The sequence below is a fragment of the Colius striatus genome, chromosome 8, assembly GCF_028858725.1.
Source record: "Colius striatus isolate bColStr4 chromosome 8, bColStr4.1.hap1, whole genome shotgun sequence".
Lineage (NCBI taxonomy): Eukaryota > Metazoa > Chordata > Aves > Coliiformes > Coliidae > Colius > Colius striatus.
In genome coordinates, this window is record NC_084766.1 from 1,667,305 (window position 1) to 1,682,401 (window position 15,097).

General features: G+C 45.2%; 1 protein-coding gene across 8 annotated transcripts in view; it reads right to left on the bottom strand.

Annotated features, from left to right (window-relative positions):
- USP54 (ubiquitin specific peptidase 54) overlaps positions 1-15,097 on the bottom strand; it is a 94,431-nt gene that overhangs the window by 12,066 nt on the left and 67,268 nt on the right. For 5 of the 8 annotated variants that reach the window (XM_062000906.1, XM_062000905.1, XM_062000909.1 and 2 more), the window contains exons 10-17: positions 14,603-14,771; positions 11,570-11,740; positions 7,564-7,695; positions 6,894-7,274; positions 5,288-5,522; positions 4,374-4,513; positions 3,167-3,340; positions 231-350 (exon numbers count right to left, since the gene is read on the bottom strand). In XM_062000906.1, coding sequence (XP_061856890.1) covers positions 231-350; positions 3,167-3,340; positions 4,374-4,513; positions 5,288-5,522; positions 6,894-7,274; positions 7,564-7,695; positions 11,570-11,740; positions 14,603-14,771 — 1,522 coding nt within the window. The remainder of the gene's footprint in view (positions 1-230; positions 351-3,166; positions 3,341-4,373; positions 4,514-5,287; positions 5,523-6,893; positions 7,275-7,563; positions 7,696-11,569; positions 11,741-14,602; positions 14,772-15,097) is intronic. The other 3 variants (XM_062000911.1, XM_062000910.1, XM_062000912.1) reach the window with 1 other exon arrangement.

A 15,097-nucleotide genomic window follows, 5' to 3' on the forward strand; every position in this document is an offset into this window, starting at 1 on the left:
CTGGGGAAAACAACAAAAAGGGATGCAACCACGAAAAAAGAAACCACCAGAGATGAAGAGCAATAGGATTAACACCCCCAAAAAGGAATGCTTGTAAAGAGGAAAGGCTCCACCTCCCTGCACACTCCTACCGCCCAGCTGGATCCCCGCCTCGGCACCGGCCCCGACTGTGCTGTGTGGTGTTAGTGCAGTGTCAGAGCGCCATAGCCCAGGCAGTTAGAGTTACTTACAGATAGCTTCGTTACAGAGAGCCAAAGCTGCAGCACAATCTCCCTTCTGCTCCTGATTCAGCGACTCTTCAAAGATCGAGTCTGCCTCCTGCATCGACTTCTCAAAGCCATCACTCCTCCCTGCAACGGGCAGCACCCTTCATTTTGGTTTCATTCATTGCAGACCCCTCACTTACCCTCATCCCACTCGTCACTGCCACATCCTTCCACACGTGGCATTTCACGGGGGCTGCACGTGTCCCAGACTGCACCACCTCACCTCCCCTAAGCACGAGCGCGACCTCAGCACCCTGCTGTGCTTGCCAGCCACACGCTCAAACACTCTCACCCATATTTGCTTTGCACTCAAAGTTTGGATGCTTGAGAAAGCTGTACTGGCTTACATCATTTTCAGGGGTCTAAACCAGTACAAGAGATGGTGTAGACACATCAAAGAGTCGGTTCAGTGGCAGTTAATCTACATTTTAAATCTAAACCAAAAACACATCAGCAAAATAAACACAGCAGGTCAGGCTTGCCCTGTGGGTTCAGTCACCTGCCAAAAGTCATTTGTCTGTTCTTCAGATACTCAATTACTTCCACACAAAATGGAAGAAGCCCTGAAACACCTGAGATGTCTGGGGAACAACACTCAGTCTCGAGCGTGAGGGTAAATGCCTGCACGAGACACCTCTGCAGACACGTGTTCAGTGCAGACACTCCACTGCTGAGACACACGAGATAGGAAATCCCAACAGCCTCACAGCTTCAAGAGGAAAAACACAGGTGTAGGAAGTCGAGAAGAAAGAGACAATTGTCAAGAACAGGAACTCTTTTTGCAACGGTTTATAAACCAGTGTTGGAGAATGGAAGGAAAAATCACCCTTGGACACAAAAAGGAAAGATGAAACCTTATGCTCTGGTATCAGAACATCCAGTTCTGAGAGGAAATGTCCAAACAACCTGGTGCCACCTGTTAGGCAAATGCACCAAAACATACACGTTCAGCTGAGGCAGGGGAAACTGAAAATACAACTTAACTCCTTGTTCCTTTTAGGGGTGGGTTTTTGAAGAACAGAATGTGTCTGTCATGGTGGTAGAGAACAAACACCAGTATCCTCATCAGCCAACAACAGGTTTTCTTAACCTGCACAACATATGCTGTAGGCTGGTGTGCTCCCTGACACCCTCATGCACGCATGCAAACACAAACCCTTTATACCACAAGCCCCAGAGAACTCACATGGAAAGCAAGTACTGCAGAGAGAAGTGAGAGCTGTTAGAGCAGCGAGTTAATCAAGCAGCACATTCAGTTTCAAAATCAAGGCTTGTAATCAAGGCCAGTGTACTAAAGTTAGCTTTCTTTGCATGGATTTAGCAGCTTACTTGAGGGGAAAGCGAGTCACAAGTGCTCTGGAGTTGTGTGTACGAGCAAGCCTTCCAGGCAGTCAGGCAGTCTGTTCAGCTGTTACATCTCTGACTGGGGAGGGGAAAGGCTTAAAAGGGATAAACAAAAGCTCTCCCACATCCCAAGTCAGTATCTGTCAACTCCTCAAACTTTCTACTGACGTCTTTTTTCGTTAAGCTTACTTTCTTTTTAACAATGACAAAGGTAAATCCCAGGTTTGCCTTTACCACCTAACATGGCAGGACATAACATCTTGGGACAGCATGCTGTTATTTTCTGTTGGGCAGCTGAAGCTGAGAAGACAACATCCTCACACCCAACGAGAGAGATTTACCTTTCAAGTTTTACATCATTGGCATTTATGTTACAAAACTGAACAGTAACACCAACAAGAAAGGATTTTTCTCGCCTGGGGTGCATCAGAATTTTTCAGCTGGTCGCTGGCAGGTCACAGAAGGACTGCAAAGGGTAACTAAGTGGCTCACTGATGGTGGGCAAACACTGTAAAAACATTCCCCCAGTCAGACACCCTCAGAGAGACCCTATTTTTCAGCTGTTGGCACGGTGACACTCTGGCTGGTGAGCAGTGGGCATGGCTGTAGGCAGCAGAGCACTGGCTGTGTTGTGGCTGGAGCTGTGGGGTGTCACTCTCCTTCCTCTCTGCCCTGCAGCAGCAAATGAGCACCTCAGCTCTTACCTAGAGCAGGTCTGAGCAAGCAGCAGAGGGATGCCAGGAGGCCTGGCAGCACAGGAGGCACAGTGGCTTAGCCCCAGTCACACGTGCCATTTGTGGGAGCCAAGCCCAGGCGGTCACTATATCTTCCTTTGCTCTGCTGACCCACCAACAATCCTCCAGTTAAAAGCCCTACCAGGCTTCACTCTCAAGTGGGTCAGTGCACTTCATCCCACTCCTCTCTCTGACTCCCCTTACTGGCTGATGGAGGCTTCAGGCTGAAATAAAGGCACTACATAGGAAACTTGCCACCAAGTTTCCTCTGCTGCAGCTCCAGCCTCTCAATGTAACCTCTTCTGCTGTCATCTCCTGCCAGAAAAATGAGGGGGCACAGAAAAGACAAGCAAACTTAGTGGTTGTCTTTTTGGGGTTGTTTTTTCCCCATAATGATTTTGCCTTAGAAAAGATACATGAGCTAAACCCAGCTCAGCCTTGTAATCAGATCCAGCTTAAGCCTGCCACAGTACTTGTTCCCACGTCTGTGCTGTGGCTGCACAGCTGGACAAGGAGATGGGTGTAAAGGTAGGAACAAACAGAACTGTTTAAGGCAGTAGTGCCATCAGACACAAAACAATAGCCTAAATAAAGAAGCTATGCAAATGTATTATAAACACCTCTGCATTACTGTGTTGTCTCATTTAAGAAAACATTTGGTCCAAGGAGCAAACAGCATTTTGCACCCCAGGAGTTTGGAATCCAAGGTACGGAATTGTAACGGAGGGGAAGAGAAAAGAGAGAGAGACTTACAATAAGAAATGAAGCTCAAAAGACTTCAGCACTACAGTCTTGCAAAATATAGTACATTCGAAAAGTTACCCTGATTCTGCAGTTCATCTAGATCCATGAACCTGCTGGGACGGGGGTTAAAGCCCATTGCTGCCTCCATTTCCTTCTCCCTTTTTCTGCGTAGCTCTTGCTCACGTGCTCTCCTGGCCACCTCCTCTTGCAATTCATCCAGCTCACTCTTCAAAGGGACAAACATCTCCCCACCTTCGATTAAGAAAATCATTTTAAAATCCAACCAACCAAAGAACTCCTTTTTTGGCAGTAAAATCTCTTAAACTATTCCTTACAAGACAGAGAACCATTGCTGGCCCACAGCACTTCAGATCACAAATCCTGCTTGGTAGAATTCTACCTTCAAATCCCTGGGCAAACTGTTTGGTTTCCAGCTGCTTTCTCTGTGTCAGTGGCTGGCAGAAATGCTGCAGTATTGCTTCAAGCTCCCCTGCAGCACAACTCATCCCTGGTTTCACTGACCCAAGAGACACAAAATGGCATAGAGGGAAGAGATAATCCTAAGCTGATGCTGATATCTCAATGCTTCTTATTGCACTTCTAATTTGTAAATAATGCTGTGGCAAATGAGACAGATCATGGAAAATGGTTTCCAACCGAGGTGCTTTTCATCTAACTGCATAAGCAGACGAAAACGGGAGGAAAATAAAGCACATCAGTATCCTGTTCAACACAGCAGAAATCAATCAGGCATCAATTCCCACTTCAACTAGGACCTGTAATCAAAAAGCATCTCCCCTCCTCCCTTTCTCTTCCTCAGACGTTCTCTGGAATAAAGTATTTGCTCAGAACGGTACATCATCAGAATGCAGAAGGTCAGCCCTAGCCCAAACCCCTTGCATGTGTCCACTCTCACTTCTCATGACTTGGAATGGCATTTTGAGCTTGTTCTCCAGACTCATCAATCCTACTAAGTTACCAGGAGTTATGCTTGGGAAGGTCTTTTCCACTGGTGGCTGAACACTGAGTTATAGAAAAGAACAGGAAAAATATCTTGATGAGGTAAGTCAATACTGAAACAAAAACATCAGCTCACAGGAACACTCTGAGGCTGTTTGCAGCTCCCTTCGTTACACCCTACGGCTTGTGAAACTCCCTTGTGTTCCTCAACGTTTCTTCTCCCTTTCCTCAGAACTTTGCTGGCAAGATTAAACACTCAGAAAGCAGTGGCCAACCAACAGAACTCACCTTGCAGAACCAGTGCTAGTGAGGAAGTGCAGCTTACCGTTTCCAATGGCGTGTGGGCTGTTTGCCCAGCTCCCAAATGATGAAGCAGACTCCACTTCCAAGATGCTGCTACTGTGAGACTTTGGGATGTTACGCCAGGCAGGAACCAATCCACCTGCTCGCTTCAGATGGGCATCCCTCCAAGAAAAGGTAATTACAGCTTACCATTTTACTCATCTCTCCAGGCAAAATGACATCTACTGGCTTTTTTAACCATCACAGCCATTTACTTCCATTTTAGTTTCATTAAAAACAAGGAAAGAGAAGGACAATAATTCTCTACTCTTCCTAAGAGGATGCAATGCACATTAAAGTCGTGCTCTGATAGCTGTTCTCAACAGGTTCTTACAGCTGAAAATCTACTCTTCTGGTCATAAACACTCTCATTTTGTGATTGCCTGAGGCTTCCTAAGCCAAGAAGAGAAACACATTGTGCTGCCTATTTATTTTTCTATCTAAACGTTGCAAGTGTCTCACGACTTCAATGGATGTCTCAAACAGAAAATGCCAACGGTTTCTACTGGTTTCTCATTTTGTACAAGGTTTCTGTCAAGCAGTGGTGAACTGTAACAGATCCATGAGCTGTTCAGAGCACAAAGGCTGATATCTCAGCTGAGTTTTGAAATCCTAGACTAAGGGAATGGTTATTTCAGATGCATCATTTTAGGCAACAATTCCCGTCTGACTGAACCTCGTTTCTCTTCCCTCTCACTAGCAGTGAGCTATCAATATACTGACAGGACAAGGAACCAAACTCACCCAGATTGCTACTTCCCTGCCAGCTCTCCCCTGCCCCAATAAACCTGTATGACAAGCTGGGAGTGCTGCTTTTACAGCAAGTGTTCTACATCATTATGTGACTACCAAACCAGGATTTCAATCACTCTGACAGTTCAGTTAGTTGAACTCTACCTGTGGGTGCCTGAGCTTTCAGACAAGGGCATGTCCAGACTGACTGGGCTGTTGCTGTTGCGTTCGCTGCTCTCGTAGCCGGATTCCATCCTCTGTATTAGCTGAGGGTGCTGATCCACCACGTGATGCTGGGTGCCCCTGCCCAGCACACCACGTTTGTACTTGACATTTGCCTGGCTTGACCTAGTTTCTTGAACAGCATGTTCCTTCACCTCATTCTCAATGAGCTCTTTACCTGTCACGACAGAGGAATATAGCTTGGCAGAAGATCCAAGCTTCAACACCAGCGAATCATTTATGCCTATGTGAGCTGCTCAACCAAGCTCAAAGCCAGAAGCATTGCCTTTAATTTAGTGTAAAGCCAACAACACTAAGCAGAAAAAACCCCAATGCTGTCAAGGCATTCCTAGTAATACTAACCAGTAAACTATTCAGCAAATCTAATTTTTAATGTCTCCCCTTTAGTGCAATTCACCACATTCCCCCCTCCCCACAACAAGCGAGTCTAGAAAGGTAATTCCCCTCCTCCCCACAACAATTTGTGTTTGTACAAGATCATTTTACCCAACTGTATTTCCAGCTTCTTTTTCTTATTGTACTGTCTTATCTACTTCAGATGCTGCACTTCTAGTTCACAAGCACAACAAAACTTCCTTCATTTTTATTCTTCCATACTGATTTCACTGTGTCTTCCCACTTGACTTGGCTGCTCCCCCACTTCCTTCTCTGAAGCTGTGTTCCTTACTTTATGCTTACCAAGTCTTTTCAGCCTTTATCTCCTAACTGGTATCATCTGTCCCTCTCTCTCACCAGGCCCCTGAATTTCTGCCACAGCATCCTCACTAACCACAACTCTGCTGCTAGTTGCACAAATCTCTTCCTTCTTACCCACGTGCTGTCCTTCAAGCACTGTGACATGGGACTGCAGCAGCTCCAGAAACATAGCAGCATAAAAACCAGGAACTGGCAAACATCTACTCTCCACACCCTCTACAGTTTCAGGAATTATCCTCCTGAGCAAAACAACTGTTACATTCATTTTCAGACTGGAGAAAGGGAAGTGGAGGGCTTGTGTAACACAGGAGATACCTGAAACTGTCTAACAGATTTTATTACCTTCCAAACCAGCAAAGCTGGTACAAGTTGCACAGCTGGTACGGTGTAAAATGGTCCCACACAAATCATCACTGCCTGCCAGGCTCTCATGCTCACCACAAAACCTCAGCACTGATACACAAGGCACTCACACCACAGTCTGAGCCACCTTTCAAAAATACCTTGTGAGCCAGAGAAAGAAACAGAGCAATACAAAAGGCCATTCCAGGGAAAGAACTTCCAGATGCCTTTGCAGTTGAGCCCCAAGTCCATTTTAAGCAACACAGATGGCAATGTTTCCCCTATTTCCTTACACGTGGAATTCAGTACACAAAAGGCAAACAGAAGCATCATACATGGAACATGAATACTAACAGAAGTAACTGTCCTTCCAGGACACAACTCACCTACACACCATGTTCAAAACTGCACTTTCCTACCTAAACAAAACCAAACTTAGTGCTGCACTAAGTTCCACGCTTTCCAGAATAAACAGCTTTCACACTCTTACCTGCTTCTTCAGAGAAGGGGCTAAGCTGAGTGTAGCCACAGTGCTTCCTCTTGTCTTTACTGAAGATGCTGTCTATATTCAGAGACTCTCTTTTGGGTCTCCAGGTTGGCCGGTACCTGCTGGACGAGCTGGACTTGGACTCGCTGCTGGTACTCTCCGCTTCCCAGTCTCGAGAGTGCGCAGACAGGCTTTTTGAGGGTCGTGTTTCTGCCTGATCCACACTGCTCCCTCCCCGAGGGGAATTCTGGATGGTCTGAGAAAGCTGCTGTGGTCTGCTGTGGATCATATTGCTCACTGTCTCTTTAAATTCCCTCAGCCTGCTGGTGCTGCTGGATGGTTTCGGGGCAGTTCTCGGGGCTTGTTTCTCCTTCAAGGTTTCTCCTGCAGTTTATGGAGACAGCAAAAGCCACAAAACCAACTTCAGATTCAACTAGGAGCACCTTCTTGCAACATCTTCATGCAGACCTTGAAAAGTAGGAACAAAAGCCCCCAACAAAAAAACAAAACCCCACCCCAAGTCAACCAACATCACTCAAACCAAAAAAAGAGCAAAGACAGGACAAAATACAGACAAAGGTGTAGGAAACAGGGCAAATGCAGGTGTACACTGAGGATCTTAAAAACATGCAGGAGGAGGTATCGCTCCCTGCAGTGAAGTAACAGGCCTTGCCTTCACTGTGGTAGCCTGAGCACTGAGCCTCCTCTCCTTTCCGCCGCGACCGGCTACAACTCCTCTTGCGGTCTGCCAGAGAAGCCTTTTTGGAAACGTGCTTCTGATTGCACTCACTGTCAGTCAGGTGCCCTGGAAGGACAGAAAAACACAGCAGAGATGACAAGAGCCTTTGGACTGGGTGTTCTGTGTGCTAAGAGCAGAGGGCCTCCCCTGCTCCTCGGCAGCTGCAGAGGCTCCAATGCTAACCGGCACGTTTGGGTAAGTTTTTTGTACCCAAAAGCTTTTGGTTTTGGCTTGGGGCCAGAAGGGTGCTCTGCTTATAAGGTCATAAGTGTAATACAGCCCCTCTGAGGACACTGGTGAATGAGAGCTCATCCACAGAGGAAGGCAAAAGCTGACTCTGCCTTGTATTCTGCTAGTCTAAGGACACCACTTTCTTTCTGAATCCTTTTTCAGTTTTAAGGGCCACCAATATGAAACTCCTGGGGGTGCTCTGCCTGGCATTACTCTGTTGAATGAAGACTCAAACACATGAATGAGTTACCATGTATTAACAACTCACTGCACATCATCAGCTGTTCTGCACTAACTACCCCTCTGCACTTTCCTTGCCTGTAGCAAACCCTAAGTAATGTGAGTTAGCTTAGTCTACAGCGAAGAAGCCTCTCAAGGGCTAGGCCAGCTAATTCACATCTGCCACAAGCTAAGAGCGTACACACAAGCCACCAACATGGATCAGCTGACGCATGACAACCTTCCCTTACTACGGCTCATGTGCCTGAGTGCTCATATTTTGTCTTGTACACAATTTGCTCTCCATTTCCTCCCATCAGATGTCAATTAAGAATACCACAAGTTTCCTGTAGTGCCTTATCCTGGCCTCACAGTTCTCACACCCCCCAGTCCTAAACTTGCAAGCACAAGCACAGGCGTGGCTTTACCCACCTGAGTTGTCCCAGGTAGAGATGCAGGATAAAAGGGAATTTATGAATAAGCTAAAAGACTTTCCTCTAACCCTCAAACCACCAAGTTCCACATTGCACAGGATGATAGGAAACAAAAACACCTCCTACCCCATAGTGGGTGAACAGTCCCCACGCTACACACTTGGCTGTTAGGAGCCTCCCCCCTCCTCTAGAAACTAACACAGAAATCAGCAATGGAAGCAGATTTTATGCATAAAACTGTACCTTCAGCAGCTGGAACAAATCATTCACTTCAGCTACAACTGCTACAGAGATACTACAATAAATGAGTGCAAAGGGATCCAAACAACAAATAGCAAGCTACACACAACTGGCATTTCTATTTGTTAGCAAAGTGCAGAGGAGTTGTGTAGAGGAATCCTTTAGAAGCAGATTACAGAGCTGAAAATAGGTAAGGAAGTAAAAGAGAAACGCTGGCAGTGAAGACAGGAGATGTGCAGCATTCAAGTGACTGAGCAGGAATCAGTGCTTTGGGAGAATGGTTTTTTCTCCTTCACAGCACGGTCTGTCACACATCTTTTAGGGACTGAAATAACAGTACTGTGCCTTACAGTGGATCTCTTCAAGACAGAAGAGGTTTATGTTTCACTTCAGGATGTGCAACTTTGCTAGTTAAACATATTCCCCAGAGCTCTTTCACCCTCCTGAGGAGTACTTGGTTAGCATCCTTCAAGTCGTGTGAAGGAATCTAAAGTTATTTAGTGGTACTGGACCTAGCTTAGGGTCTGCATAAACTAATTAGAGCCCACCTTTGCCCTGCAGAATGAAGGCTGCTTCCTTTGCATAAACACTTTCTCCCCCTTTCATAAATTGCAAATTTTGTCCTATTGTCACTGGAAATTCAACAGTCATGGAGGAGCTGCCAAGAATCAAAAGGCTGCAGGACACAGCCTTTGCTGTCGGTACTTGGAGTCTCTGGAGCAAAGACTGAACCCAGTATAATGCATGAATGTAAGAATTACAACCCCAACAATAGTAACTCTTTACACTCTTTTCTTTTTGTTAAGAATTCACTAAAACAACAAGCCAGGATTTCTCAGTGCCCAATCCTATGTGTAAAAGGTGTTCCAGGCTGAACACATCACTTCAATACCTCATCCTCCAGAGCTGGGATGGCTTCATAAGCAAACAGTGACATTCAAGGGGAAAGTCTGGGTTTTGCAGGGGTTCTTAAGTGTATTTAAGAACATATTAGAGAAGAGAATGAAACAGGTTAAGACAGAACATCCCCTACTCCCTCCCACTGAAATCCCTGTGGTATGAGTAAGGCAGGCAGAATACACACATTTTTCTCAGCAGCACAGGTTGGTAGGAGGGAGAGGGGACTTATGCAGCCCCTCTTCATGCCCCCATTCTGAAGTACCTGGATGCCTGAGGTCATACGACCCAATGGTGGTCCTTCCCTGGAGGACGAGGTGCGATAGGGTCCGTGACTTTCTGGGCTGGAGTAGTGGGTAAATGAACATTAAATGGAGAGTCCTGCTCTTGCCCAGAACGATTCAGCTGGCAGGTCAGTGTGGATGGCTTCTTTATAGCCCCACGGGTCAGCGTTTGGTGACTGAGCAGTTGTGTAAGTTGGCAGATGGACATTTTGGAAAGGCTTTGGGTAGGGTAACAGAAGGGGAAGTGCCAGGCAGGTGGCTAGCTAAGGGGACAGACTGACTATAGCTAAGGCTGAATCAGCTAACATGAGGACAACTGAATTTAGGTGGAGAGATGAGCTAAGCTCAAGGGAATAACACAGGATAGAATCAGTAGGAAAAAGAAAGAAAAAGAAAAGGATACAAATCACTGAAAAATGACAGAACAAAAGGTTACATGCTGAACTCCATGCTTACATGTTTGCCACCATCCCCCTACCCTCCCTTTTCTGCTGACACGTTTGCATGGCAGGTTTTGCAGGGAGGAAGCTAATCCAGTGAACTGTGACACTTGTGCAGACTGTATAAACAGTATTCAACCAGCACTTTCAATTTTGTCTCCTCTGTACTCTGAAGATCAACATACATTTTGTTTCCTCATCGTTCAAATTCTGCCCCAGCTTTCCCTCCTTCTCACACTTCCCCAGGACTGTGACTGCAGCCTACAGCACTAACCTCAGAAGTACTGTTGGGCTATCTAAACCCGTGTATTACAGTTACTTGGGCCTCTGATGAAGAAATAAGGGATACTGAAGAAAAACAACTTGAAATATCATTTTCTGGATGTTGATGTGAGAAGTATTTGTACCAGAGGTGGTTTCAAATGAACCACTCACACGTGTATCATCACAGTACACAACAGCAACTATTTGCAACTGCAAGGACAAAGTGGCACGATGGCTGCTGACACTCTGCTGCAACAAACAGTTGCTGATTCAGCTCCTCTGTCCTCTTCAGAGGTCTATTTGAGGCACAATAAAGTAACTTTTCAAACAGACTTAGCAGATGGTATTTCTGATGCTCGAGAACTTTGACCTTAACTCATACACTGCTCTTCCAGAGGCACTCTTAGTGTATGCAGTAACAGGCTGACTAGGTTACCTGGGCACGAGTAATAACAGAGAGCTAAGCCTTCAGACCTACAGTTAAGTTCTTTTTGGCTAGAGAGTGTTCAGGCAGGCTGTTCAGCTGCCTGAAGAAACATGCATACAGTCTGTCTTGTCACTGCAGATTCTCACTTCACTTGCTTCCATAGCACAGGCAGGAAACCTTACGCTCCTCCCTGGTGCAGTAAATACCACCAACACCCGCTTACATGGCAAGTCCCTAGTGCCCAAGTATCATTGATTCTGTTGATGAGAGCACCTTTCCCAGACAGCTGCAACTCCTAAAATGAGCTGCCCAGTGAGGAATAAACCAGCATACACAACACTGCCCAAACCACACAATGGCACTCTACAGCCCCCAACTCCCAGAATTTACAACCAAGAGAGCAGATGGGATTGTGGACAACAGAAAACACGTCCCTAAGTGTCTTTCACTGGAATCCACTGCAGTCATCATACTTAATCACACAGATATCATGGTATCTTCTACCTGTGTCCCTGCTGCTTTGTGAAGCTGCATCGTTCTCCACATTGTAGATGACTGTTCCCTGTGAGTCAGAGGAGAAGTGACTGACCACAGACTCGTGGTGTGCCTGTTTGTAAGGAAAGCTGTCCGTGGAGGAATCCGTCCTGGTATCACTGGAGATGGAAGGTTCTCTCCCTAGGGGAGGAAGCAATGTCAAATTTTAATCTCTTGGAGACTATTATAAAAGTCAGGAGAGACTAAAAATAGAGAAGAGAGGAAGCTACACAGAAGTTAATCAAACATACAAACTCGGATTCAAGGATGGCAGAGCTTATGGGAAAGGGCCTCTCCTTTGGAAGGGGGGACAGAATGTCATTCTTTCTACAAACACTTCTTCCCCTCTTTGATATCTTCCAATCTATTAAATCCTTTTCTTATGCAGAATTAAACCACATCAATTGGAAAGCACACACTAGCACCAGACTGAAGTTTCATTAGTCTTTGACACTGTCAAGTGTAATTAAAACATGAAATACACTGCTTCAGGGGCAGTAAGAATCAAAAACTTAGTCAAGTACGAAACATTAATAAGAGTAAGAGGAACATCACAAGTTAACTAACACATTTCACCTGGTATGAATCAAAAGCTTATCTAGTATAACTTCCTACCAAAACTGTATTGTTTACAGCACAGTAACCTGCTCCTTCCCAAGAAACTAGCATTGACCCCTGCCACAAGCGGGATACTGAAAAGGATGAAGCAACACAATTCATCTTCAGCACAGTAATTCCTAAACTCATTGAAAGAGGAGAAAGACACAACCTCCTCCCACCACCTTCAGTACATAGAAGTAAAAATCTGAACAGTCTGAAGTCTGTTGGTCACTTTACAATTCACATATATACACTCCTGAATGTACAGGACACTCATTTCACATGTTTCTTAGTGGAGAAATCAAAGGAGGAAGTAATCCTTATCTTTCATTGCAAACACTCAGCCTGAGGGCACTTCATGTTTTCAGTGAAAGCAAGCCCTGTAGTTGATGTCCTATTTAAAGATGCCTAACAACTCCCGAAGTCAGAACTTCCCCCACTTCCTTACTGGTGAAAAACCTTATTGGTCTAAAGAGATTGAGACCACAGCTGCTCAGAGAGATGCCAGGCACAGGAAAAGGTGAATGTAGCCAACAGGGATCACTGCTGTGGAACTGAATACTAGGAAACAATTTACAAACTTAAGTTTCATTTGACAGAAAATCAAACCCAATTGATTTGTGTGCACTCAGCTTCACAAGATTTCACTCCAGCATCTTTAACAATCTTTCCTCCAAAGCCTTTATTACCAGACTTTGATGTGATTAGATGCATTTATCAGATTTGCACTGACAAATGTTCAGGTACAATACTGGGATATAAACAACTGAAGAACAAGCAATCTCCCTTAATTTCTGAATGATGGGCTGTGGATATCTGGTAACACTGAGGAATCCAGAAGAAGCCCTAGTTACACTTAAGGCACAAAAAGGCCATTCAGAAAAAAGGGGTATCAAGGCTAGAAAAGGATTCATTTCTACGTGTCAGGAAGATTTCTATGGTATGGCTTCTCCTGGCACGTCAACCTACAGCATCTCTCGTTCCCTCAAGTGCTTGATATCAACATGGGACACTGCAGAACACAGGACTAAGCCTTAAGGACTCACCAAGTGGCTTTGAAACACAAAAGCAGGTTGCTCACTACAGCCTTCTGAATTTTATCTGAAAGGAAGCACTTCTCAATATTTCTTTTCATAATTCAGCTTCCTGAAGTCACTTCAGAACACAATGCTACCAGATACTGCAGAGACAAGGAGCAGGAGGGCTATCTCTGCAAATTTACAGAGCAGAGCTTGTAGAGGTGCTCACAACTGATACACAGCACTGGAGGCCCTCCTCTCCTCCCCCACATCTCCCCCTTTTTTTGGAACAGGAGGACAAGTTCCCAGACTGCTCAGTGTTCTGTCAGGTGAGAAGAGGTGCTCATCTTAGCAGGGGCTTTATTTGCATTCATTTTTAACAAGAGATGGAGATTTATTTTATTACTGGTAGATTGTCAACAAATAAAGAAAGGAGACAGCTGATGTTCTCTACAGGTTCACTGAGCAGGAAACGTAAAGTTAGCTACTGGCCAGGAAAGCCATAAAACAATCTTGGCCTTAGAGTCACAGAAATAGCCCAACATCCTGGAAGAAAGGTTGTATTTCTGCTTTTAGTCTCATCTCGCTATTCTTGGCAACTCAAACCCATCTCTAATTCGGGATATTCTTTGCTAACATCCAGAAATAGAAACAATCTTCTCTTGCAAAGCTGTTGCAATATAAACTTGGACCTAGTTTTGATTTTCACCCTGTCTGTACTGCAGCTGTGTATCCTTCTCAGAATCCATCCCTGTTCAAACGAGCCCTTGATCCCCAACAGGGTGACTAAATGAAAAATGAGGAAGTGAACATCACCTCTTGGCATAAGCCTTTGCCAATCCCTTCTCCTTCAGTTCCCACAAATGAGTTGACACCTTTTACACTCCTTTACCTGAGCAAAAGAAGCCAAAGGCTGAAGATAAGCTGCACTGATTCTGGCTCCCTCTTGTTTTCTTTCTAGTAGAACTCTATTTCTTCCCCTTCCCCCACATCCCCTCACCATGTCAGCAGAGGACTCACCTGGGATGCTTCTTAATATTTTCTCCCTAACTTCTCTCTTAATTCTGTGGCTGCCTTTAATTTTCATGTGCTTGTACATCTCTGGTCTTGCTTCTTTCCTGTTAAAACCACTGACGGATTTAACAACTCAGGCACTGAAGCCATCTCTCATCACAATGGGTCCTTCACTCCTTTTTTCACCCCCAGTTTTCAAAGAGACTACTATCCAAACAATCAGAGTCATGGACTGAGAGACCTCTTAGGAATTCTACATCAGTTTTGGCAAGCAACAAGGACCTAACAAAAGCGCACCCAAACAGAAGGAAAACTCGTCCCATGCAGCACGGCAGCATAAAGGTACCAGGCTGTAGTGCAGGCTGCTTACCTGAGTCTTCGCTATCGTAGCAAGTCCTGCTATACGGCTGTAAATCCACTTGAGGGGGCAAGTCTTGTGTCGACACTGGAGTCCCTCTTGGATCTGCATACAGCAGCAGCAAAGGCTGATAGTGACCCTTAATGCACTTTGTCACAACATCTTTCCACTTTGGACCAATCTGAATTAACGACAACAATTTTAAAAACGCACAAGAAGGGTTGCTGTCACGTCCTACAAGCACCTCTCTTTCCTTTCCTCCCTCTTGTACTTCTTTCAGAGTTTGACTTTCCACTGACATACTTTAACTCGTTCCATACCCAGCTTGGAAATGGACTTACCAAGAAAGATCAGGAACGAACCCAATTAAACCCAAGGTGTTCACCATCTGTTGGCTGCACAAATCACATTTCCTGATGAAAATACCACTGCAAAAGTAATCTCTCCCTTCCATTTTTTTTTCCATGAGAAGCTCATCACCCTCTGAAATGTTCTAATTTAGCATCA